Source organism: Pimephales promelas, chromosome 12 (assembly GCF_988280905.1).
Source record: "Pimephales promelas chromosome 12, fPimPro1.hap1.1, whole genome shotgun sequence".
NCBI lineage: Eukaryota > Metazoa > Chordata > Actinopteri > Cypriniformes > Leuciscidae > Pimephales > Pimephales promelas.
The window spans coordinates 9,058,259-9,086,251 of NC_142780.1; the positions used below are offsets into that span (position 1 = coordinate 9,058,259).

At 37.8% G+C, this 27,993-nt stretch overlaps 1 protein-coding gene and 1 long non-coding RNA gene across 3 annotated transcripts; both read left to right on the forward strand.

Moving 5' to 3' along the window:
• Positions 1-18,750: 18,750 nt before the first annotated feature.
• LOC148976933 (uncharacterized) lies at positions 18,751-20,044 on the forward strand. Its single transcript, XR_016145673.1, has 4 exons — positions 18,751-18,867; positions 19,238-19,355; positions 19,676-19,768; positions 19,905-20,044. It is a non-coding gene; the product is annotated as an uncharacterized LOC148976933 (long non-coding RNA).
• A 778-nt stretch (positions 20,045-20,822) lies between these two features.
• Positions 20,823-27,957, forward strand: LOC120463391 (uncharacterized). Of its 2 annotated transcripts, none has more exons than XM_089117460.1 (14): positions 20,823-20,929; positions 21,027-21,125; positions 21,431-21,663; positions 21,753-21,931; positions 22,019-22,112; positions 22,270-22,614; positions 22,828-22,945; positions 23,021-23,112; positions 23,214-23,331; positions 23,571-23,687; positions 24,284-24,475; positions 25,587-25,737; positions 26,408-26,610; positions 26,786-27,957. In XM_089117460.1, the coding sequence occupies exons 1-12, from the start codon at positions 20,851-20,853 to the stop codon at positions 25,730-25,732; spliced, it is 1,812 nt and encodes a 603-aa protein (XP_088973586.1). In that variant the 5' UTR covers positions 20,823-20,850; the 3' UTR covers positions 25,733-25,737; positions 26,408-26,610; positions 26,786-27,957. The 2 variants fall into 2 exon arrangements, with proteins under 2 accessions (XP_088973586.1, XP_088973587.1); XM_089117461.1 differs by having other exon boundaries at positions 26,414-26,610.
• The last annotated feature ends 36 nt before the right edge of the window (positions 27,958-27,993 follow it).

Below are 27,993 nucleotides of genomic sequence, written 5' to 3' on the forward strand. Positions count from 1 at the left end.
CTAAAAATAAACAGATTATTTGATAAATGGTATATTTAAATCTGCATATTGTAGCCTAATATCTGCAGGGCAGCCTATAGTCTTAATAAATATGCTTCATTTTTCATTAGTAAATTTGATCAATAAATTCAATAATTTAGAATAATAAGGCACTATAGGGCTGTTACCCTAGGTAAGGCTGATCAAATTAAATCGGTTACACAATAATGTTACGAGATTGGTTTAACAGGAGTCAATTAAAAATCGCTGTAAAGAACGATACTTTTAAACATAACCCTAAATCACCATAAGGTGTCGCCAGATGACCGTCTTAATGAACGAGTCATGGATTCAAAATGCTGAATCATTCAGTAATGAGAAAACACATTGCTTTGAGATGCGCGATGGGTCGCTGTGATCTTTGTTTAACTATTTTTTCTGCTGAAACAGAAAAAAGTCAATATTGCATCTAAAAAGTCAATATTGCATCTAAAATGTAAGTGACTTGACTTGTGTGTGTGACTATGTTTGTTGTAGTGATAAGAGTTGCACCCTTGTTAAAGTTTAAGGCCTTGTGTTTTTGGATATATATATTTCTTTCTTTTTTTTTTCTTTTTTTACAAAATATGCATATAACCCATATATTTTAGATTTATTATTTGCTTTAAATTAAATTAAGATTGTATTTTTGGTAATTGAACCTGAATGAATTTAAAAATGAATGTGCTATATTTCAGATCATATATTTGTTTTTCTTAAAATTTGAACTAACTTTATTCTCAGCTGAATTATAAATATTTTATTTCTGTATGAATTAAAAACACATTTGATTTTTCTTTTTTAATCAATGTAGAATGTGTAACTGAAATATAAACAGATTAGGGCTCTGTTCGAGGACAAGTAACTAAAACCAATACGACATGATGAATGTTTGTTTCCCAAACCATCTCAGAGTAACAGCTTACTTTTCTTTCTTACTATATTCTTTCTTACTATAAACTGTGCTGTAGAGCTTGCATCAGTCAAAGCAGGGTTACATTTTGCATGTCGTGCACAATAAACCTAAAGGCACCAGGGTGGCGGTGCCACCGGCTTCATATATATATGTATACAGTATATATATATAGCTGTGATCCGCGATGAAGGGCCAAAGCCAGTGGCATGGCCACCCTGGTGCTTTTAGGTAACTAAGGAACCGGGGTTGCGGTGCCACCGGCTTGGGCCCTTCATCGCTGCTCGCAGCTATATTTATTATTATTATTTATACGACTATTCGGGCACTTTTGGGGCCCTTAACATGCTCAAAAACTCTTGAAACTTTGCACACGGGTCAGAATCCGCGGCCATCAGGGCCGGGCTGAAGATGGTACCCGGGCGTGGCAGGGGGGCTAGACAGCGCCCCCTGGAATGGGGTCCGAAAACTTGGTCCATAAATCAAACACGCTTGCATGTAATAATATGAAACTCGGTGCACATATAGATCTCATCGTTCATATATACCTCAAACTACTACTTTTTACCCCAGCCCAACAGGAAGTCAGTTATTTAGAGTTGTTCATAAAACACTCGCAATGGAATGTGCAATACTCCTCCTAGAGAATTCAAACACACGGCACGAAACTCGGTCAGCGTGAAGTCAAGACATTGAGGATGAAAGTTTGTGTGGGGATTTTTGATATCTCGAACGGTTTGGCCGTGGCGAGGAAACGAAATAATGGCGAGAATCGTGAAACAGGAAGTGTGTCATAACTTCAGCATACATTAACTGATCTTGATGAAACTTCAGCAGTTTGTTCGCTGTAAGAGGACGATCACATGGATGTGACTATTGTGAGTCAAAGTTATAGCGCCACCAACTGGCAGCAGGAACTGTGTCACTTTCAAAATGCTTTGAAATCACCCTCTTATTTTTACCCGATTTGCTTCAAACTTAATCTGTATAATGTAAACACATAGCAGATGAAGACCTGTGAATGGATTCTTGATATCTTTGATACTGTTGCTGTGGCAACGCATCAAACTTTAAAATTCTTTTTTTTGATGATTTTGAGACTCTTAGCGGCTTTTGGGGCCCTTAACGGGTTTGAAAACTCTTGAAACTTTGCACACAGGTCATATCCCACAGTCCTCAGAGCCGGGCTGAAGATGGTACCTGGGTGTGGCAGGGGGGCTAGACAGCGCCCCCTGGAACGGGGTCCGAAAACTTGGTCCATAAATCAAACACGCTTGCATGTAACAATATGAAACTCGGTACACATGTTGATCTCATCATTTCATCTCTACCTCACACTCTTACTTTTACCCCAGCCCAACAGGAAGTCGGCTATTGAGGTTTGTTTGTAAAACGCTCGCAATGGAATGTGCAATACTCCTCCTAGAGAATTCAAACACACGGCAGGAAACTCGGTCAGCATGAAGTCAAGGCATTGAGGATGAAAGTTTGCGAGGGGATTTTTGATATCTCGAACGGTTTGGCCATGGCGAGGAAACGAAATTATGGCGAGAAATGTGAAACAGGAAGTGTATTATAACTTCAGCATACATTAACTGATCTTGATGAAACTTCAGCAGTATGTTCGCTGTAAGAGGACGATCACATGGATGTGACTATTGTGAGTCAAAGTTATAGCGCCACCAACTGGTAGCAGGAAATGTGTAACTTTCAAAATGCTTTGAACTCACCCTTTTATTTTTACCCGATTTGCTTCAAACTTCATCTGTATAATGTAAACATACGGCAGATGTAGACCTGTGAATGGATTCTTGATATCTTTTAAACTGTTGCCGTGGCAACGCATCAAACTTTACCCTTCTTTTAGGATGCTTTTAGGATGCTTTTGAGACCCTTAGCATGCTTCAAAATGCATGAAACTCAACAGACACATTTATTAGCCAGTAGACATGTGCAAAGTTTCAGAAACGGGCATGGTGCAGGGACTAAATAGCGCCACCTTTTGACAAAAGTGGGGTTGTTAGTTTTATCTACAGTTACAAAAATCGGTATATAGATTTTACTCCTCAAGCCGGACAACTTTCTAATTCATAGTCATTAGCTCGGACCAAGGGGAAGTCAGATATTTTGGATTGAATATGGTGAGCCTCTCTCTGAGCCTACGTCCCTGTATGGCAAGCCCTTTCAACATTTAAAAGCTAAGTTTGCCTATCCGGAACTAATATTGTAGATATCAACGTCTTTCTGACTAGTCGTAATTTCATTTTGGATAGTTTGTATTATCATTTAATAGATATCTGTAATGTAATTGTGAGTAGTCGAAATGACAGATAGAGTATGGCAAGCTGTTTTAACATTTAATCATTTAATCATGAAAGGGCCAAAGCCTGCGACACCGCCACCCCGGTGCCTTTAGGTAACTAAAGGAACCGGGGTTGCGGTGCCACCGGCTTGGGCCCGCCATCGCTGCTCGCAGCTATATTTATTATTATTATTATTATTTATACGACTATTCGGGCACTTTTGGGGCCCTTAACATGCTCAAAAACTCTTGAAACTTAGCACACGGGTCAGAACCCGCGGCCATCAGGGCCGGGCTGAAGATGGTACCCGGGCGTGGCAGGGGGGCTAGACAGCGCCCCCTGGAACGGGGTCCGAAAACTTGGTCCATAAATCAAACACGCTTGCATGTAATAATATGAAACTCGGTGCACATATAGATCTCATCGTTCATATATACCTCATACTATTACTTTTTACCCCAGCCCAACAGGAAGTCGGTTATTTAGGGTTGTTCATAAAACACTCGCAATGGAATTTGAAGTACTACTCCTAGAGAATTCAAACTCACGGCACGAAACTCGGTCAGCATGAAGTCAAGGCATTGACGATGAAAGTTTGCGAGGGGATTTTTGATATCTCGAACGGTTTGGCCGTGGCGAGGAAACAAAATTATGGCGAGAAACGTGAAACAGGAAGTGTGTTATAACTTCAGCATACATTAACTGATCTTGATGAAACTTCAGCAGTATGTTCGCTGTAAGAGGACGATCACATGGATGTGACTATTGTGAGTCAAAGTTATAGCGCCACCAACTGGCAGCAGGAAGTGTGTCACTTTCAAAATGCTTTGAACTCACCCTTTTATTTTTACCCGATGTGCTTCAAACTTAATCTGTATAATGTAAATACATAGCAGATGAAGACCTGTGAATGGATTCTTGATATCTTTGATACTGTTGCCGTGGCAACGCATCAAACTTTAAAATTCTTTTTTTTTATGATTTTGAGACTCTTAGCGGCTTTTGGGGCCCTTAACGGGTTTGAAAACTCTTGAAACTTTGCACACAGGTCAGATCCCACAGCCATCAGAGCCGGGCTGAAGATGGTACCTGGGTGTGGCAGGGGGGCTAGACAGCGCCCCCTGGAACGGGGTCCGAACACTTGGTCCATAAATCAAACACGCTTGCATGTAATAATATGAAACTCAGTACACATGTTGATCTCATCGTTTCATCTATACCTCACGCTCTTACTTTTTACCCCAGCCAAACAGGAAGTCGGCTATTGAGGTTTGTTTGTAAAACGCTCGCAATGGAATGTGCAATACTCCTCCTAGAGAATTCAAACACACGGCACGAAACTCGGTCAGCATGAAGTCAAGGCATTGAGGATGAAAGTTTGCGAGGGGATTTTTGATATCTCGAACGGTTTGGCCGTGGCGAGGAAACAAAATTATGGCGAGAAACGTGAAACAGGAAGTGTGTTATAACTTCAGCATACATTAACTGATCTTGATGAAACTTCAGCAGTGTGTTCACTGTAAGAGGCTGATTACATGGATGTGACTATTGTGAGTCAAAGTTATAGCGCCACCAACTGGCAGCAGGAAGTGTGTCACTTTCAAAATGCTTTGATATCACCCTCTTATTTTTAACCGATTTGCTTCAAACTTCATCTGTATAATGTAAAAATACAGCAGATGTAGACCTGTGAATGGATTCTTGATATCTTTGATACTGTTGCTGAGGCAACAAATCAAACTTTAACATTCTTTTTTGATACTTTTGGGACTCTTAGCATGCTTGAAATTGCTTGAAACAGATAGATACAGATAGCTCGACAGATACATCACATTTATTAGCCAGTAGGCATGTGCAACTTTGGCAAAAGATTAAAGTAATGTCAAAAAAGTAAACAGTAAACACTAAAAGCCTCATATCTTCTAAAAATGTAATTATACATCATTTGTTTCTAAATTAAATTATACAAATATTATAATTAAACCAGTTTTTCCCTTTTTTCATTTAAGAATTGTGTTTACGTTCAAAAACAGCCAGAATGGTTTTAAAATTCAGAAGAAGAAAAAATAATCTGAGTCATACGTAGTGCTATACTGCCCTCTTGTGTTCAATATCAGGTAGGCCTATTGTGTATATTCCCACCGGTTAATCAACGTGTGACTCCGCTGGGACTCGGGAACTTTTAAATCGCTTACTTAAAACCGAAAGTCAAAATACAGATATCCGCACAAGACATTAATGTTGTGGAGTAGAGCAAGCATTTTAAATAAATTCCTATTAAGTAGGATTGAACTAAACAGAATGAACGTTCACTCTGTTCTGCTGGTTCCTCGCTGTTGGCGCGCACAGTTATGAATGCTTGTGCAGCCATGAGTTTTAGTTTAATTTTAAAATTAGCGCAATTTCGGGATTTGTATTATTTGAATTTATTTTTAAAAAACACAATGTTGAGTTTTATTGTAACACTGTTTAATCCCGCCCACGGTTATATTTTGTATATTATATATAATTATAATGTATTTCTGTATAAAATAATACTACAATAAAAAACACATTTGTGACCGACCTGATCCAGCAAAATTAGTCACAGTGACCCAAATTTAAAAATTGAGATTTTGATATTAATGGAAAGAGGACACTGTAAGCTTTCAAATGATACCTTGGTCATACCTTGAATGGTTGTAACGATATACAGATTTGAATTCTGGTCGTCTGCCCTTTTTTTTCCAATTGAAAACCTAAGAAAATCGCTTTTAAAGTTTTTTTGCCCGTTTTTTTTTTTTTTTTTTTTTTTGATATCTTTCAAAATCCATAGCATTTTAAGGGATAAACTATTTATTTTATATAGCTTAATTTGACCAAATAGATTAACATATATAAATGCAATTTAACGAGGCTGAAACTCAACTTATTTTTAATTTTTTTGAAATAAATAATTAAAAAGTCACTTTTACAAAAATGTTCTAAAATCAGAAAGATTAAAGAGGAGTCAGAGAGAAATTCAGTTTTCATACGGATTAGCCCACATAAGCAGAGAGCAGTCTGTTTTCTTTCATTTTGAATGGTTGTGTTTAAAAGTAGACATTTCAATATATATGTCTGTGAGGATACCTTATACGCTGACTTTCGGTTCATGAGACAAGCTTCAGTTGTTCACGTGCCGCGCGTCTCTGCGTCGTGATTAGGCCTAGCCTATTGTCTGCAATTTATTTCTTATTATTAAATCCTAGTAATTGGTTGATGAAACATTGATTTAAATTAAGATAATTATTTTAAAACGAAATTTACTTTAAAGAAAGGCTTTGTGCTTGCATGTTTAAGCTATGTGAAAGTTTTAGTGCTGCTTCCAGAGAACGGTCACGTTCGGATTGTTTTTCCTCATAAATGCGAACACGGAAAATAAAATAAAGATTTTATGTTCTGGAGAGAGTCAACCCTTCTTCATCGGGTGAGTATTACTTTTGGTTTGTGCAGTGTGGTTCACATAGGCCAATTTATTAAAATATTTAATTATCTGGGAATTGGATCTCCTCCATAATGCTGAAATTGCCCAATTTAAAAAAAAATTAGTAATAATTTAAGTTTTGTGGTGTAAGTCTACGTATTTTATAATGTTAACTTCAAATAATACTAATAGCATAGTAATTTAAAGATGTTGTAGCTAGCATTGGGTCTGGACGTGAAGGATAACTTCGGGAGTTGAAGGGACGTGTCGGTGTCATGATTCTGTCTTCTCACACCGCGACACAGGTTCGTGGATCTGAGTGTCGCGATCGTTACAGCCTTACATAGGCTATATTCTTCTTGCAGATAAATATACTCACGCAGTTTGGTTAGAAGCCTCCAGTGAGTTCAAAGTTTCAGGGGATACCCGGGAAATGCTCAGAGGTGACGAGGGGAGTTGAGAAGAGCAATGTTTATTTCAGCGAATTTAAAGCTTTGACAACTTTAATCGTTATTTAAATACCTTTACTCAATTATCTCGACTACGAAACCCTGTGAGATTATTTTTGAATGTCTGTTCTTTGAATTTTTTATTTTTATTTTATTTTTTATTTTTTTTTGTTATTTCATGGTTTTTCCACATAATCGGCCCATCTCTTAAAATGGAAGGTTGCAACTTCCGACTCATTTCGCCAGAGCGGGTCACATTTGATTTTTATTTTTTAAACAATGTAATGTGTAACCTAAAAATAAACAGATTATTTGATAAATGGTATATTTAAATCTGCATATTGTAGCCTAATATCTGCAGGGCAGCCTAGTCTTAATAAATGTATGCTTCATTTTTCATTAGTAAATTTGATCAATAAATTCAATAATTTAGAATAATAAGACACTATAGGGCTGTTACCCTAGGTAAGGCTGATCAAATTAAATCGGTTACACAATAATGTTACGAGATTGGTTTAACAGGAGTCAATTAAAAATCGCTGTAAAGAACGATACTTTTAAACATAACCCTAAATCACCATAAGGTGTCGCCAGATGACCGTCTTAATGAACGAGTCATGGATTCAAAATGCTGAATCATTCAGTAATGAGAAAACACATTGCTTTGAGATGCGCGATGGGTCGCTGTGATCTTTGTTTAACTATTTTCTCTGCTGAAACAGAAAAAAGTCAATATTGCATCTAAAAAGTCAATATTGCATATAAAATGTAAGTGACTTGACTTGTGTGTGTGACTATGTTTGTTGTAGTGATAAGAGTTGCACCCTTGTTAAAGTTTAAGGCCTTGTGTTTTTGGATATATATCTTTCTTTCTTTTTTTTCTTTTTTTACAAAATATGCATATAACCCATATATTTTAGATTTATTATTTGCTTTAAATTAAATTAAGATTGTATTTTTGGTAATTGAACCTGAATGAATTTAAAAATGAATGTGCTATATTTCAGATCATATATTTGTTTTTCTTAAAATTTGAACTAACTTTATTCTCAGCTGAATTATAAATATTTTATTTCTGTATGAATTAAAAACACATTTGATTTTTCTTTTTTAATCAATGTAGAATGTGTAACTGAAATATAAACAGATTAGGGCTCTGTTCGAGGACAAGTAACTAAAACCAATGCGACATGATGAATGTTTGTTTCCCAAACCATCTCAGAGTAACAGCTTACTTTTCTTTCTTACTATATTCTTTCTTACTATAAACTGTGCTGTAGAGCTTGCATCAGTCAAAGCAGGGTTACATTTTGCATGTCGTGCACAATAAACCTAAAGGCACCAGGGTGGCGGTGCCACCGGCTTCATATATATATGTATATATACAGTATATATATATATATATATATAGCTGTGATCCGCGATGAAGGGCCAAAGCCAGTGGCATGGCCACCCTGGTGCTTTTAGGTAACTAAGGAACCGGGGTTGCGGTGCCACCGGCTTGGGCCCTTCATCGCTGCTCGCAGCTATATTTATTATTATTATTATTATTATTATTTATACGACTATTCGGGCACTTTTGGGGCCCTTAACATGCTCAAAAACTCTTGAAACTTTGCACACGGGTCAGAACCCGCGGCCATCAGGGCCGGGCTGAAGATGGTACCCGGGCGTGGCAGGGGGGCTAGACAGCGCCCCCTGGAACGTGGTCCGAAAACTTGGTCCATAACTCAAACACGCTTGTATGTAATAATATGAAACTCGGTACACATGTTGATCTCATCGTTCATATATACCTCATACTATTACTTTTTACCCCAGCCCAACAGGAAGTCGGTTATTTAGGGTTGTTCATAAAACACTCGCAATGGAATTTGAAGTACTCCTCCTAGAGAATTCAAACACACGGCACGAAACTCGGTCAGCATGAAGTCAAGGCATTGAGGATGAAAGTTTGCGAGGGGATTTTTGATATCTCGAACGGTTTGGCCGTGGCGAGGAAACGAAATTATGGCGAGAAACGTGAAACAGGAAGTGTGTCATAACTTCAGCATACATTAACTGATCTTGATGAAACTTCAGCAGTTTGTTCGCTGTAAGAGGACGATCACATGGATGTGACTATTGTGAGTCAAAGTTATAGCGCCACCATTTGGTAGCAGGAAGTGTGTCACTTTCAAAATGCTTTGATCTCACCCTTTTATTTTGACCCGATTTGCCTCAAACTTCATCTGTATAATGTAAATACATAGCAGATGAAGACCTGTGAATGGATTTTTGATATCTTTGATACTGTTGCCGTGGCAACGCATCAAACTTTAAAATTCTTTTTTTTTGATGATTTTGAGACTCTAAGCGGCTTTTGGGGCCCTTAACGGGTTTGAAAACTCTTGAAACTTTGCATACAGGTCAGATCCCACAGCCATCAGGCCCGGGCTGAAGATGGTACCTGGGCGTGGCAGGGGGGCTAGACAGCGCCCCCTGGAAGGGGGTCCAAAAACTTTGTCCATAAATCAAACACGCTTGCATGTAATAATATGAAACTCGGTACACATGTTGATGTCATCGTTTCATATATACCTCACACTCTTACTTTTACCCCAGTCAGACATGAAGTCGGTTATTTAGGGTTGTTCATAAAACACACGCAATGGAATTTGCAATACTCCTCCTAGAGAATTCAAACACACGGCACGAAACTCGGTCAGCATGAAGTCAAGGAACTGAGGATGAAATTTTGCGAGGGGATTTTTGATATCTTGAACGGTTTGGCCGTGGCGAGGAAATAAAATGATGGCGAGAAACGTGAAACAGGAAGTGTGTTATAACTTCAGCATACATTAACTGATCTTGATGAAACTTCAGCAGTGTGTTCGCTGTAAGAGGCCCATCACATGGATGTGACTATTGTGAGTCAAAGTTATAGCGCCACCAACTGGCAGCAGGAAGTGTGTCACTTTCCAAATGCTTTAAAATCATCCTTTTATTTTTACCCGATTTGCTTCAAACTTCATCTGTATAATGTAAATACATGGCAGATGAAGACCTGAGAATGGATTCTTGATATATCTGATACTGTTGCCGTGGCAACGCATCAAACTTTGAAATTATTTTAGGATGCTTTTGAGACTCTTAGCATGCTTGAAATTGCATGAAAATCAACAGACACATCACATTTATTAGCCAGTAGACATGTGCAAAGTTTCAGAAACGGGCATGGTGCAGGGACTAAATAGCGCCACCTTTTGACAAAAGTGGCGTTGTTAGTTTTATCTACAGTTACAAAAATCGGTATATACATTTTACTCCTCAAGCCGGACAACTTTCTAATTCATAGTCATTAGTTTGGATCAAGAGGAAGTCAGATATTTTGGTTTGAATATGGTGAGCCTCTCTCTGAGCCTACGTCCCTGTATGGCAAGCCCTTTTAACATTTAAAAGCTAAGTTTGCCTGTCCGGAATTAACATTGTAGATATCAACAACGTCTTTCTGTCTATTCGTAATTACATTTTGGATAGTTTGTATTATCATTTAAGACATCTGTAACATAATTGTGACTAGTCGAAATGACAGAGTATGGCAAGCCGTTTTAACATTTAATCATAAAAGGGCCAAAGCCTTCGGCACCGCTACCCGGGTGCCTTTAGGTAACTAAAGGAACCGGGGTTGCGGTGCCACCGGCTTGGGCCCGCCATCGCTGCTCGCAGCTATATTTGATGATTTTGAGACTCTTAGCGGCTTTTGGGGCCCTTAACGGGTTTGAAAACTCTTGAAACTTTGCACACAGGTCAGATCCCACAGCCATCAGAGCCGGGCTGAAGATGGTACCTGGGTGTGGCAGGGGGGCTAGACAGCGCCCCCTGGAACGGGGTCCGAACACTTGGTCCATAAATCAAACACGCTTGAATGTAATAATATGAAACTCGGTACACATGTTGATCTCATCGTTTCATCTATACCTCACACTCTTACTTTTTACCCCAGCCCAACAGGAAGTCTGCTATTGAGGTTTGTTTGTAAAACGCTCGCAATGGAATGTGCAATACTCCTCCTAGAGAATTCAAACACACGGCACGAAACTCGGTCAGCATGAAGTCAAGGCATTGAGGATGAAAGTTTGCGAGGGGATTTTTGATATCTCGAACGGTTTGGCCGTGGTGAGGAAACGAAATCATGGCGAGAAACGTGAAACAGGAAGTGTGTTATAACTTCAGCATACATTAACTGATCTTGATGAAACTTCAGCAGTGTGTTCGCTGTTAGAGGACGATCACATGGATGTGACTATTGTGAGTCAAAGTTATAGCGCCACCAACTGGCAGCAGGAAGTGTGTCACTTTCAAAATGCTTTGATATCACCCTTTTATTTTTACCCGATTTGCTTCAAACTTCATATGTATAATGTAAACATACGGCAGATGTAGACCTGTGAATGGATTCTTGATATCTTTGAAACTGTTGCCGTGGCGACGCATCAAACTTTACCCTTCTTTTAGGATGCTTTTGAGACCCTTAGCATGCTTCAAATTGCATGAAACTCGACAGACACATCACATTTATTAGCCAGTAGACATGTGCAAAGTTTCAGAAACGGGCGTGGTGAGGGCTCAGTAGCGCCACCTTTTGACAAAAGTGGGGTTGTTAGTTTTAACTAGAGTTACAAAAATTGGTATGTATATTGTACTCCTCGAGCCGGACAACTTTCTAATTGACACTTATTAGCTAGGACCCACAGAAAGTCAGATATTTTTGTTTGAATATGGCCACTCTGAGCCTACATGTCTCTGTGTCTCTGTGTCTTTGGCTGGCTGGCTGACTGGCTGGCTGTCTGTGTGTGTGTGTGTGTGTGCAGGGGGAGGGGGCTTAACCATTTCACTGCTGTGTGTATGACCTGCATAAAGAAAATACATTTCTCAAGCCTGGTATTTTTTAAATAAGTTTTTATTTTTTATAAGTAAAGGCATATAACTAGTTTAATTGTAGTGAATTGACAATAGTTTTATATAATTAGTTTATTAATCAGATTAACTTGGTCAATAAACTTGGTCTGAAAATTTGGTCCATAAATCAAACACACTTGCATGTAATAATATGAAAGTTGGTACACATATAGATCTCATCGTTTCATATATACTTCACACTCTTACTTTTTACCCCAGCCCAACAGGAAGTCGGCTATTTAGGGTTGTGTTTAAAACACATGCAATGGAATTTAAATTATTGCTCCTAGAGCACTGAACCAAATTCGACGAAACTCGATCAGCGTGAAGTCAAGACATTAAGGATGAAAAAGTGCCACGGGATTTTTGATACCTCGAACGGTTTGGCCGTGGCGAGGAAACGAAATTATGGCGAGAAACATGAAACAGGATGTGTGTTATAACTTCAGCATACATTAACTGATCTTGATGAAACTTCAGCAGTGTTTTCGCTGTAAGAGACCGATCACATGGATGTGACTATTGTGAGTCAAAGTTATAGCGCCACCAACTGGCAGCAGGAAGTGTGTCACTTTCAAAATGCTTTGAAATCACTCTCTTATTTTTAACCGATTTGCTTCAAACTTCATCTGTATAATGTAAATACACGGCAGATGTAGACCTGTGAATGAATTTTTGATATCTTTGATACTGTTGCCGTGGCAACGAAACAAACTTTAACATTCTTTTTTGATGCTTTTGGGACTCTTAGCATGCTTGAAATTGCTTGAAACTCAACAGATACATCACATTTATTAGCCAGTAGACATGTGCAACTATGGCAAAAGATTAAAGTAATGTGAAAAAAGTAAACACTAAAAGCCTCATATCTTCTAAAAATGTAATTATACATCATTTGTTTCTAAATTAAATTATACAAATATTATAACTTCCCCAATTTTTCCCTTTTTTCATTTAAGAATTATGTTTACGTTCAAAAACAGCCAGAATTGTTGTAAAATTCAGAAAAAAATAATAATCTGAGTCATACGTAGTGCTATACTGCCCTCTTGTGTTCAATATCAGGTAGGCCTATTGTGTATATTCCCACCGGTTAATCAACGTGTGACTCCGCTGGGACTTGGGAGCTTTTAAATCGCTTACTTAAAACCGAAAGTCAAAATACGGATGTCCGCACAAGACATTAATGGTGTGGAGTAGAGCGAGCATTTTAAATAAATTCCTATTAAGTAGGATTGAACTAAACAGAAAGAATGTTCACTCTGTTCTGCTGGTTCCTCGCTGGTGGATCATATGATTACTTTGTCATAATCTATGACAAAAATGCTATTATAAACTATATTAATAATAGATAATACACATTGCTCTTATTTTTAAAAAATACATTCATGAAAAACAAGATAACAAAAATCATAAAAAGATATAGCCATGGCTGCTATAAATGTTTGAAATGCATAGGACAGATGTTTAATGACGCAGCAACATATAATTGAAAGGCAATTAATAATCTGTCATTACGTCACTGCATTATGATATTACGGCTCTAATACGGTGCAGCACAAAGCACTTATGTGCATCCCGAGCGGAGAATGATGTGCTTGAAGCCACATGAAGTTACAGCGCATTGAGTCCGTATTGAAAAGTTCAAAGCACAAAGGAAATACATATTTATGAACAGTGTATTATACATTATAAATCTATGCAATAGTTTATTGAGCCTTTTCTTTTAAAGGTTTTAAATTTCAGTTACTGTGTGCGTGAAGAACAATTATAGTGCTCTGACTCTAGTGTTGTGATCTAAACGACAGCGTCTGACACCCGGTAGAAAGTAACACGATTAAGTTACAGCAATAAAGTCCAGCAAGAAAAAGTTTCTTCATTCGAAAATATAGACCTTTAGACCTTTATCTTAAAGATCCAGTATAATAGGATTAACATTGAATCATCTTGAAGATCGTTTCATCATTGACTGTAACCGAATGCGACGTGCTGTTTGAATGCTGAATGGAGAATGACTGACAGGCGCAGAGAGGGAAAAGTTTACGTGTTCTTGAATTTAATGACTTAAATATTAATTTCTATATCACATAATAGCTTCAGAACACTTATAATACAGTACACAAAAACTTTATGGTACTTTAGAAAGTTTTTGTGCCTTTGTGCCTTACATAGAATAGTATATATGCACAATATAGAATTTGAATCAGCCTCGTCAAAGATGGCAGTGTCAGAGCCGATACCGATCCTGAGTATCTAATCGGCGCACTTCTTTTCAACAGTCAAATTGAAATTGAAATTGCTTGAAACTCAACAGATACATCACATTTATTAGCCAGTAGACGTGCAAAGTTTCAGAAACGGGCATGGTGCAAGGACTAAATAGCGCCACCTTTTGACAAAAGTGGGGTTGTTAGTTTTATCTACAGTTACAAAAATCGGTATATACATTGTACTCCTCAAGCCGTACAACTTTCTAATACATAGTCATTAGCTCGGACCAAGAGAAAGTCAGATATTTTGGTCTGAATATGGTGAGCCTCTCTCTGAGCCTACGTCCCTGTATGGCAAGCCCTTTTAACATTTAAAAGCTAAGTTTGCCTGTCCGGAATTAACATTGTAGATATCAACAAAGTCTTTCTGTCTAGTCGTTACACTTTGGATAGTTTGTATTATCATTTAAGATATCTGTAACATAATTGTGACTAGTCGAAATGACAGAGTATGGCAAGCCGTTTTAACATTTAATCATGAAAGGGCCAAAGCCTTCGGCACCGCCACCCGGGTGCCTTTAGGTAACTAAAGGAACCGGGGTTGCGGTGCCTCCGGCTTGGGCCCGCCATCGCTGCTCGCAGCTATATTTATTATTATTTTTCTTACGACTATTCGGGCACTTTTGGGGCCCTTAACATGCTCGAAAACTCTTGAAACTTTGCACACGGGTCAGAACCCGCGGCCATCAGAGCCGGGCTGAAGATGGTACCCGGGCGTGGCAGGGGGGCTCGTCAGCGCCCCCTGGAATGGGGTCCGAACACTTGGTCCATAACTCAAACACGCTTGCATGTAATAATATGAAACTCGGTACGCATGTTGATCTCATCGTTTCATCTATACCTCCCGCTTTTACTTTTTACCCCAGCCCAACAGGAAGTCGGCTATTGAGGTTTGTTTGTAAAACGCTCGCAATGGTATTTGAAATACTCCTCCTAGAGCTTTGATCCAAATTCGACGATACTCGGTCAGCGTGAAGTCAAGACATTGAGGATGAAAGCTTGTGTGGGGATTTTTGATATCTCGAACGGTTTGGCCGTGGCGAGGAAACGAAATCATGGCGAGAAACGTGAAACAGGAAGTTTGTTATAACTTCAGCATACATTAACTGATCTTGATGAAACTTCAGCAGTGTGTTCGCTGTAAGAGGACGATCACATGGATGTGACTATTGTGAGTCAAAGTTATAGCGCCACCAACTGGCAGCAGGAAGTGTGTCACTTTCAAAATGCTTTGATATCACCCTTTTATTTTTACCCGATTTGCTTCAAACTTCATATGTATAATGTAACAACCCAGTCTCACGGCAGTTCGTGATATAGTCACGAAATTTAATCTATTGATTCGTGTTCGTGGACACGAATTTCCCTTTTTTTTCGTGTCACTCAGCACGACTTTCAGTCCAATGTATTTCAATGGGACATATTTTTCGTGCCTGCAACACGTTTTTCTTTCGAGAGCACAGTATTGTTTTTTCTCAATTCTTATTCATTTTGCAAACTTTAAGGGTAGCCTACACTACCAACATTTAATCAGAAGGTTTTAATCCTTGTTTTTATTGCGTTATTTTCGCTAGGCTAATACGCAACATGAATGATGATCGTGTCCACGAGCGCGAATTTTCTTCTTTTTCTTCGTGTCACTCAGCTTTCAATCCAATGTATTTCAATATGGGACATATTTTTCGTGCCTTTTGCGAACTTTATGGGTAGGCCTACACTACCAACATTTAATCAGGAGATATGAATCCTTGTTTTTATTGCTTTATATTCGGTAGGCTACGCAACATGAATCAAATGAAGATTCGTGTCCATGGGCACGAATTTCCTTCTTCTTTTTTTCGTGTTACTCAGCACGACTTTCAGTCCAATGTATTTCAATGGGACATATTTTTCGTGCGTACATCACGTTTTTCTTTCGAGAGCACAGTATTGTTTTGTTTTTTCTCAATTCTTATTCGTTTTGCAAACTTCAAGGGTAGACTACACGAGGCCCAACAATTAATAAGAAGATTTTAATCCTTGTTTTTATTGCTTTATATTCGGTGGGCTACGCAACATGAATCAAATGATGGATCGTGTCTGGGGGCACGAATTTCCTTCTTTTTTTCGTGTCACTCAGCACGACTTTCAATCCAATGTATTTCAATGGGACATACTTTTCGTGCCTGTACCACGTTTTTCTTTCGAGAGGATTTTTCTCCTCAATTTTTATTAATTTTGCAAACTTCAAGGGTACACTGCTTTACCGACAATTAATACGAATATTTTAGTCCTTGTTTTTATTGATTTATATTCGGTGGGCTACGCAACATGAATCAAATGATGATCGTGTCCACGGGCACGAATTTCCTTATTTTTTTTCGTGTCACTCAGCACGACTTTCAATCTAATGTATTTCAATGGGACATATTTTTCGTGCCTATACCACGTTTCTCTTTCGAGAGCACAGTATTTTTTTTTGTTTGTTTGTTTGTTTGTTTTTTTCCAATTCTAATTAATTTTGCAAACTTTAAGGGTAGACTACACTAGGCCCTACCAACAATTAAATAAGAAGATTTTAATCCTTGTTTATTGCTTTATATTCGGTGGGCTACGCAATCAAATGATGATTCGTGTCTACGATTACGAATTTCCTTCTTTTTTTCGTGCCAGACAACACGAATTTCAAATCTGTATTTCAAAGGGACGTATTTTCCGTGCCTCACCACGTCTTTCTTTGGAACATGGTCTCACCGCTATTCGTCACTTGACAATAATATATTAAATAATAATATAATTTGGGGCTCCTTTAAAATTACATTACAGGACAGTATATTTTCTATATGCTTAAAACATGCCTTGTGGGAAAATGAAGTTTTTCCCTCTCTTTTTGACATAATTTTGGACTACATTAAAACGACATAACTTAATTGCAGGACTGCATATTTGCTGTAGGCTTAAAACACGTCTTAATTTATTGTGGGATATTTTGTCGATGGTAATTCAATTTGCAATTTTTTTTTTCTCAAAAAAAACAAAAAAAACGATTAGCCTACTTTTATAGAACTTTCATCCCAATACGTATTATGAAGTTGTAATAAACTGCAGAAATATTTATATTGCTTTATATGGACATATCCTTTGGCAAAGCGATGCATTCTGGGAAGTGATATGTGTTAAATGTAATGTCTACATACTCGTGTTTCATTCACTTTAACTTTTACGCTGACCACTTTAAAATTGAGCACGGATATAAAATATTAAGACTGCACTTTTTAATTGTGATTGATATTTTGGCGCAATTTTGAGCAACACGTCACTGTGTGCGACCATCGGAGAAACCATTGCCCAGCGCGATTCCACCACGGTAAGTCGCTTACAGCAGCCTGTTAAGCAAAATTAATTCAAGCATTACACGTCCAAATTAATAAAATTACGAGTTTATATATATATATAAAAACATTTTCTAGGCCTAGATCTAGGTGATATATATATATATATATATATATATATATATACATATATGAAGAGTTCAGATGCAAAAGCCTCTAAATGCCATTTGAAATTTTCTTCTTTAATGATGATTTTTAACAAACTTGTATATTTAAGTTCAGTAATTTCACTTAAATAACAATTAATAGGTAATTATTGCCATTTAAGTGAAATTACTGAACTTAAATATACAAGTTTGATAAAAAATCATCATTAAAGAAGAAAATTTCAAATGGCATTTAGAGGCTTTTGCATCTGAACTCTTCATATATATGTGTGTGTGTATATATATATATGTGTGTGTGTGTGTATGTATATATATATATATATATATGAAGAGTTCAGATGCAAAAGCCTCTAAATGCCATTTGAAATTTTCTTCTTTAATGATGATTTTTTATCAAACTTGTATATTTAAGTTCAGTAATTTCACTTAAATAACAATTAATAATATTAATTGCGCCATTAAAATAATTTTTAACAGTAGCACAGGAAGCATAGGAACAGCATGAATCTGTATTTATTTATCCTAAGCATTTATAAGAAAAAATCTATTACAGGGTACACTTTTTAAATCCTATCAACATAGCTACATAATTAACATTTTTTGTTGTTCTCCCTGCAGATCCTGTCAAACATATCACCTGTCGAACATATCTGAACCTGATTTTCAAAACCCAAAGGCACTTTTAAGAGCCAACCTCCATCTCTTCATTACTTTCTATATCTTACATTCTCTCTGTTCTCTCACTATATATATTTCTGTCTATCTTTTCAATCTTTATCTATCTAACAGTCTTTATTTATTGCTCTTTCTTTCCTCCCTGTCTGTCTTACTCTACTTGTCTGTCTTACCCATCTTTGTCAGTCTGTCTGTTTGTATCTGACTGTCTGTCTGTCTGTCTGTCTGTCTGTCTGTCTGTCTGTCTGTCAGTCTGTATATGACTGCATTGCAATGGCCACCAAGCATAAACTTGATTCAAACGATTCACACTATCAAGAGGGGAGACGCATGGCTCTGGAGCTGAAACATGAACGCATTCTAGCTGAAGCCAAGGTTAGAGTTTTTGTACACCTCAATCATTTTATAACAAACATAACAAATTAAAGTAAAATGGGATGAGTAATATGTAAGAATGATGAGTGCAGAAGATTTAATACAGGTATATTTGCATGATGCATCCTGCCATGCTCTATGACGTGTTAATTAGGGAATATAATCATAATAATAATAATAATAATAATACATGCAGTTCCATCCCCTTTGAGTTACAGAGACTTGGGGAATATATTCCCAGGCTCATTTAAGCTTTTCAACACCTTACTAACACACTATGTTGTGTTTTCCTTTCACAAGTTACCTGCCTTTTGGTTACCGTACTTTTATCAACATCAGTCTTACAAGAAATATTAACTCCAATACACAGAGAGCAGCTGATGCGAGGAAACATGTACGAGACCCTCCACACACCTCTAAAAGGGACTCTGTAGGACGTGGTAAGCCGAGGGGGAGGCGAGGAGGGCGACGCCAAGCCCCCACTACAGGTCATATCTGAATTATTTGACATTTGTTTGAATTTACTATGACAATGTTGGACCAACTCAAATGTTTGGACCAACTCAATTTAGAAATTAGAACAATGTAATTGTTTAACTCAAATTAGAACAATGTAATTGTTCATTGAGAGTTTAAAATATAAAAAGTAGATAAACCTTTCAGTGACACTATTGTAGAAGACACTACCAAGTACCTAACAAAAATATGTCTGATATCATAAAATGTTTAGTATATAGTTTGAAAAGAAGAATAAGTATAGAGTGTGATAGCCTAACTTGTTCTTATTATTATATATTTTGTTTTACAGCCACATGCCCCACTGTTGAGTGCTCCCTGTCATCCAGTGTGGAGGTTCCACTTACTGCAACCTCAACAAAACTAAATCCTCAAGAGGAATTTGGTAATTCACAGTGATGAATTTATGAATGTACAGTATAAAAAAAGTGTTCATTCTGATACTGATCAGTTGACTTTTAATTGTTCCTTATCTATAGTGAATGATCCCTTAACGCTTTATTTTTGGATTTTCTTTACAGAAAAAAATATGGAGAGGCTCTCTGATATTTTGGCGTCATGTCCTTCTGCTGCTCAGCCTCAAAGTAGCTCTGCGTCATCATGGTCTTTTCGGCAGCAGAAAGCCTCAGAGCGCTGGAAAGAAGCAAGACCATACCACCTAAAGTGCCTTATGTCAAAAGAGGCTGTTGGTCATCCCCTGTGTTGGCTTTGCAACGAGCCTGCTGTGATTAGGTTGGTTTTCATTAATACAAAACTTCAATTACCCAGAGTAGGTTTGCTGAGTGCCCTGCTTTATTGGTGAAGATACATCTCTTTTGAGATGGGTGAAGACTTGGATACCCAGATGAAAAACACATTAATGAGAAAAGTAAATCTAGGACCTTCTTGCTGTGAGGTGACAGTGCTAAACACTGATCCACTATGCAATCCATTACAATTAAATCATACTTTATAAAAGTCAAACAGCTTAACTAGAGTGTACAGTACTTTATATGAGTTATTCACCTGAAATAATGTATTATATTATTTTCTTTTCGCCCTAGGTGCAGAGAGTGTCTTCCTGAGGAGTGGTTCTTGGTTTTCATTAATACAAAACTTCAATTACCCAGAGTAGGTTTGCTGAGTGCCCTGCTTTATTGGTGAAGATACATCTCTTTTGAGATGGGTGAAGACTTGGATACCCAGATGAAAACACATTAATGAGAAAAGTAAATCTAGGACCTTCTTGCTGTGAGGTGACAGTGCTAAACACTGATCCACTATGCAATCCATTACAATTAAATCATACTTTATAAAAGTCAAACAGCTTAACTAGAGTGTACAGTACTTTATATGAGTTATTCACCTGAAATAATGTATTATATTATTTTCTTTTCGCCCTAGGTGCAGAGAGTGTCTTCCTGAGGAGTGGTTCTGTGGGGACTGTGATGTATTGCATCACAAAAAACAGCCACTCCACAACAGGGAATGTGTGATTTTTTTGAAGCCATTCCTCCGACCACATGCATCATTAAAGGGGAAGATGGATATTGCACCCATGAGCAAGGTACTTTCTCAAGAAAGCGCTTTAATTTTGTTGTTTAATGTGTGTCTGTAGACAGTTACAGATCATCTAAATTATTGGTTTTCCTTATTTTTGCCAGCTTGCATTTTGCCAACTGTAAAGGTTCCAGACTGCTCCTGTGGAGGCACAAATTTCACCATGTTACCAGGCAAACCAGTGATTTTAATTACCATCAATGGTAAAAATATTTATAATATATAATATATATGTATATTTATATATATATATATAACTGAAAGAAAGACTGATGTTTTTTCTTTTTTTCTTCCACAAAAAAAAAAAAAAGATTAGCATCTTTTCAGCATTATGTCCAGTCAACACAGCAGTGTGGAATATATTGAATTAGAAAAAAATAAATGTGGGATTATAGGAACTTGTGTAATGTCTCTCAACCATTCATAATGTGCATAATGAACTAAGTGTTGTAAAATTAAATATGTGGTAAGTGTGTATTATATTTTTAATATTTATTTTTGTTTCAAGGGCGCTTTGACTTGCATCAGCCACTGTATGAATGTCAAACATGCAAGCAGCAGTGGACCCCTGACATGAAGGACCTCCTCAGAAGTGGATATTGGCCAGCCTCCATCACCAATTCCACACTTTATACATTGGACCTCCTGAGCTCCTTTAAGGAACTCAAGATCATTTCTCCAGGATTCTCCAGACAAGCCTTTGCAAAACTGCTGGAACATCGCACTAAGTGTGGAGGAAGAGTAAGTGTAAATGTTATTTTCTATTTAAAAAAAAAAAAATCCATAAGCAGACAATATCAAAATACTATTTCATTCTATATATTTTCCAGTCTGGACCTATCAATGGCGATGCCCTGCAGCGCAGCTTCTTAGAGCTTTCTTATACTTCCTTTGAGGAAGACCAGCTCTGCTGTAGTGCTCCTTTCACCTGCCCAGCCTGCACGCCGGAAATGTTGGCAGTTTCAGCAGATGGAAACAGAAAGCTATATCGCTTTCGTCGAAACGGAAGGTGATCTTTCTTCCAGTCTTTTTATTTATTTATTTTCTTACTTCATATATTAGATGAATGGATTTTCTATTTTTCTTTCTTCCTCAGCTCTGATGATCCTGGCTTTTTTGAGGGGGTCTTTGTGGCTGAAGACAGTGCGGTGTCTACATTTGTAGACACCATACAAAAAGCAGTGAAAAATGCAAGTTGGCAAAATAGTTGTTACAATAATAAACGTAACCCCCACTTCAATTACTCCGGCCTACCAATTACAAAATCAAATTGAGAGAATGAATGCCATATATTGAATGACAGCATTGCTTTTATTTGATTTGTCATGTTTGTTTTGTGTGTCATAGACACAAGGAAGAGGCACATGTGGGGACTCCCATTGGACAGCAGCGAGGGAAACTTCCAGGAGGGCTTCAAAATTGGATGAAGAGGGGATGGAGGTTGCTGTGTGTCGCCATGGGTTCCTTTTGAAAGCCCTTAATATGTACAGGGGGGAGATATTTGCCTACCCTCTGTACCTTCAAAGGGAGCTCATGCCAGCCAAGGCACAATTCTTTGCAATGGACGTGGCATGCAAATACTGGCCATACCTGGAGAAAGTTGCTACTGTCCTTCCTGCTCTTCAGGAACTGACCACCATGAAACCCTTTCTGAGTGTGATGCATGCTCGAGCCCATGCTACTAAGTGTGAGGTGTGTATAATATTTTGGCATCATATGTACATTGGTAATATTTACAAGCACATTAATAATATGAAATATAAGTTAAGCTACAGTATATTATCTTGTCTTTTTGCATAATCATTTCTTCTATGGAATGTAATGACCTTTGATGCAAATTGTGGTTTGTGATATTGGGCTATATCAATAAAATTAAATTGAATTTCTTCCACCCTTTACTAACAGATTAATTGGAGTGGCAGGAACCAGGAAGGAGCAGGGACAACCGCTGGTGAGGAGGTGGAGCAAGTAAACAGTTACCTCTCACGTTGTGCCCTGACGACCAAATATATGTCCAAAGCAGGTGATCCGAGTTTGCAATATTCGTGTATACTATTTTTAGATTGGTCATCATAACCTCATTATTTGCTTTCAACAGCACGGGTGGACATGCTTACATTGCATGCAATGGGGTGGAATGAGAAAAAAAATCTCTCTTTACATCAGGCACTTTCCACAAGATATGTGAAGGTAAGTCTCATATTATTTTTTTGTGTCCTTTTGTTGTTTACTTGGCCTGTTGTTAATCATACATTTACATTTCCTGATTATTGTATAACACTGTTCATCAGACTTGTCAGAGACTCCATGATGAGACTGCAAGGCTAGCTGACCTAAAAACAGAACTAGATTGCACAGATGAAGTGGTATCACAGTGGCTATCGGATGTAAAGGAATGGGCAGCTGGTGGTAAGCATTACCAGATAAAAGAAAAAAACAAACATCCCTTTCTACAATCTAAGTTTGATATTAAAGAGCAGCAAAAAATAGTAGGCGGATCATCATCTAATGTGATGCCACATTTATGTCAGGTTTATTAGTATATTCCTGTTCCCTGCAGGAAGTGCACATACAAAGTTTAAATAAGTTGGATTAAAAGGTTCTGTGTTGTTTTAACAGTAAATTTGCTTTCACTATATCTTCTACAGAGACACCTGATGCATCTCATGCCAGTCAAGGCACAACACACAGAGGAATGCAGCAATCAATTGAGGGGCTCTACCTTAGTGTGAGGCACCGGAAGCGAACCCTCTACCGTCAGAATGGTATAACTATATAATATAATAGGTTGATAAATTCAGGCTACTGTATGCATCTTACTCCACCAACATGAAATTAGCAAAGTAGCACAGTTCAGCTCAATCATTGAATTATGTTCTTTAAATGACAAGTCTGTAGGATTTAGTGGTATCCATCAGTGAGGTTTGACGATTGCAACCAGCTTCCCTCACCTCTATCTTTCCAAGCTACAGTAGCCGATGAGAAAATGTGAGAGGTACTATCTAAACCCAGTGTTTGCTTGCCTGTTGTGGGCTACTGTAGGAATGTGGACGTGCAACATAGTGGCCTCTGTGGAAGCGGAACGTATTTAGATACAAAACTGCCCATTGTAAATGTATTAATGCACAATTATTATTTTCATGCAATCATGAAAAGTGTGCGTGTGTTAATTATTCCAGCAAATAGATTGCCCCCAAAATTTTACACACTGAACAATTTGTTTCCCATGTCATTCTACATTATAATTTTCACACACTTCAATAACTGTAGCTCAATAACTTTAATTTTTTGGCGCTATATTTTTTTTATTGTTGAAGAGTTCTGTCAAAAACGTCTGCCTCTGTACTTCATGTCTTTCTAGACAGCAGCAAGTTTCGCCATCGCCTTCGAAGGAAGCTGGCAGAAGACAAAAAACTCCTTCTTCAAGAGATACAGAAATACAATGATCTTGTACTAGAATCGGCAACAACCATTGACGTTGCTGTGGTGGAGCATTCCCTAACTGGAGAGAGCACTGTGTCTCAAATATGGCCGTGGGAGGTTCATGGCAGTGGTATGTCTGTTTTTAGATGCTTCTCAGGAATTTATTTACAGTTCTGCTTTATAGAGTATACTGAACTAAGGCATGCATCTTACATATTGAGTGTTGTAATATTAATTTAGTTTAAAGTCCCTGTAAAGTCAAAATTAAGTATGTGTTCTGAGTTTGTTACACCACAGAAAAATGTGTTATTAGCCATCCAGCCAAATTTGAATGATAAAAAAGCCGGCAAGTACATAAAATAAGCTATCAAAATCATGAAAAAATGAGCAGATTCTCTGCTCTCAAACGCTGGGGGCGTGTCCGCTGGCTGTGCTGAAACCACGCCCACTCACGGGAAAGCTGTCGACAGTGATATTAGCTGATTAGCTTTTGGAGACGGGAGGATGAACGCTGAGGCGGGAGATCGTCGTTTCGGCCCCGTTCACCAGTAACAGCGGATTATCAGTGAATCCCAGTTGTCTCTGAGGAAAGTTTATAAAACGATCCAGTGTAAAACGGTCACTACAAAGGCGGGTGTTGGCGGTGATCCTCAGCTCTTCATCAACAAGGTTGGCTCTCTTAAAAACCTCTTCTTGATGTGATCGTTTTTAGGGAATTTAAATGAAGATACCGATCTGTTTTGTACATGATCGCATCCAGGTAATAGCCTATGCATTTCTGTGTCAAATAGCTAGCTAGAAAACTGTAGGCTGTAGTAAATAATAGGACTGACAGTCACTCGTTATTGAGCGGTGAATGTGCTCTATTGTTAGGGGAGAGATCAGACTCTGTGCGTCATCAAATAGGGGCTTGTCCACGAGCTCATGGGCCCCAGTGTGTCATCGAGCCCTGTTTTAGCCCCGCCAAAACAATCCGTAAAATTGCAATGGTGAAAAACTGTTTAACGGTCTAACTCCACATTTCAGTAATTCACAGTTCACAGACTTTGTAAAATGTTTTAGCAATACATATGTAACATTTACAATGCGTTTAGAACTTTTTTGTAGAATTGCCTTTACAGGGACTTTAATGGTGTATTTTCAGTTTCCTTGTGTATAAATTTGATTTAAAAAAAAATCAATGTTTGTAGTGATTATGCAAGATTGTCTCATGTATACATATAACTGTAATTGATTCTTAGCAAACATGTCAATGAAGAAACAAGTGCATGACCAAGTGATGTTAACAAGGCGACTGCATGAGGAAACAAGAGTTTTGGTGTTGGTGTTCACAACACTGTACATGGTTGCAGAGCCTGGCAATGGTTCTCAAGAACAAGTTGGCTGAGGAGGGTAAGCTAAATTAAAACACCATCCATCTAATGTGAAAAAAAACACTCATCAGTCTCAGTCACAGAACTTGGATGGAGTAGATTTGTTATTGCATTGCCGTATCCATTAGGCATCTACATAAAATAGGGATTCAACCTGTTACTGTAGCTATTGTAACAAGTCGGTAAGACTATAAAGATTCACATTTGCTTGAAAGATGTGCAGATTTGTTGTACTATGGCTGTTATTAGAAAGCTGAAATTAACAAAAGAATTTTGAACATTAGACTTTGTGTCCTGATGTGTTACATAGGGTTAGCATAACATCAATATTATTATCTCCTCCAGTCAACATAGAAAACCTTGCTGGTCAGCAAGTAACAATGTGTTAATTCAGCACACAACTGTTGTGAAGAAAGCTGTTTTAAGTTAACAGTTAACAAACATGGGCACAAAACTTTGGGCCTCCCTCCATAAAGTCACCTCAGTGAGCTATCATGTTGCCTCAAGTCGTTTTATACAGAAGCGAGCCTGGTCCCATGTCAGCGATTAACTCACATAAAAATGCCAACCATCCTGCTATGTAGATTTGAATAGGGGATATCTTTTTACTCCATTTAAGTTCTTTGGCCTAATGAAACAATCTTAGTATAGTTTGTCTTTAATGTAATCTATCTCTTTTGTATTTTGAGACGTAGACAAGGGAAATGAGGGACTTTGCTGTCTCTTAAGATGAAGACTGGCAGAGGTGTCAGAAAGGTTCCAAGTTGTCCTCCAACAGTACAAGACTGCTTTAGGTCCTGAGGCTTCTGTCCTTCTACATGTTGAAGAGGAATGTCAAAGTGGCCTCAGTAGTCCAGACACCAGTGAGGATGAAGAGGAAAACACAATTTAGGTCATTTATTCATTAATATGTACATTTGTCTGTTTTTGGAATAACCCCGTTACTGTTTATAATAATTTATATTGTGTATTTCATTAATGCTTTACACACCTTATTTGTTCTAAAACAGATGAAATTCACCCTCTTATTCTAATTCTTGCTTTTTTGTTTTACTGTAATTCTCCAGATGGAAGCTGCACGAAGGACTGCGTTGAAGGAAATGGACTTGCCCTACAGACCTTATGCACCAGAGAAACGAGGGCGCCGCCATCTTTAGAATATTGTCTTTGAACTTTTGTTTTTGCGGTCGCTCTCTATATTTCTATGGCATCGCTGTCGAGGAGTAATTAGCTGGTGAAGTGGATTTACTTGTAATTGTAGAGTTAACTAAAGTTATCATGAGCATTGGAATGTTTATCATAAGCATTGTAAAGCAGATGTCTTAACAAATGTCGAGCGGGAAATTTTTCAAACGAGCCGTTCATTCAAAACTGCAAGAATCGCTGTGAAAATACAGACCGGAAGTCAAAAGACAACGAGCGCAGTGCTGAAAAGGGACAGGGCTACATAAGGTCTATATCTGTGTATTATTTGTATGCTGTTTGATTAACCACAATAAAATCTGTGTGCATTCTATCTTGTGGAAAATTCAAACTGTGTCTTTAGATTACAATGCAATTTAGTAAGCACATTGCACATGCCATTGAAGATACACAAACCTGTCAGTATAGGACACCAATCTTAGCCAAAAATGTCAACTTGGCATGATATTACCAAATGTAATTACTGGGCTCACATGATATTTGGGAAGTGAATTCATACCCTTTTAAGAGAGACTCCCCTTGATTGCGGTGACCCTGTGACATTTCCTCTTGCACCAATGTCAGGCCAAACTTTTGAATGTTATGAACCGATTTTTGTAATTTGCTGAGCAATGAATCATGTCTTTTTTTTTGACCTCATGACGTTCCCTGTAGTAGCACAACCATTATACCAGAATGTAAAATTTGATTTGGTCTAATTTGGCAGATTGCCATGAAATCTTGTAAGCACATGATGACTTTGGTGACCTCATGACCATTCCTCTATCATTACATAGGCCATAATTTAAAAACTCGTTCTTGATCACTTGCATTTTTTATGTTGTGATTATACTTTATATTGTATATTATTACAGTTGACAGATGACTTGATCTCTGTTCTGCTGGAGCTTTTCAAGTGAACTTATTCTCACAGTCCATTGTTTTAAAATACAGCCGTATGGCTTGTTTGAAAAAAATATGCATTTGGTGTATTTTCAGTGGTATTGTTGAGAAAGACAATTAATAAAATATTTTCAAAGATTACTTTTTACTACATTTGTTATTGAAGAGCAATATTTGATATTTGTATGTT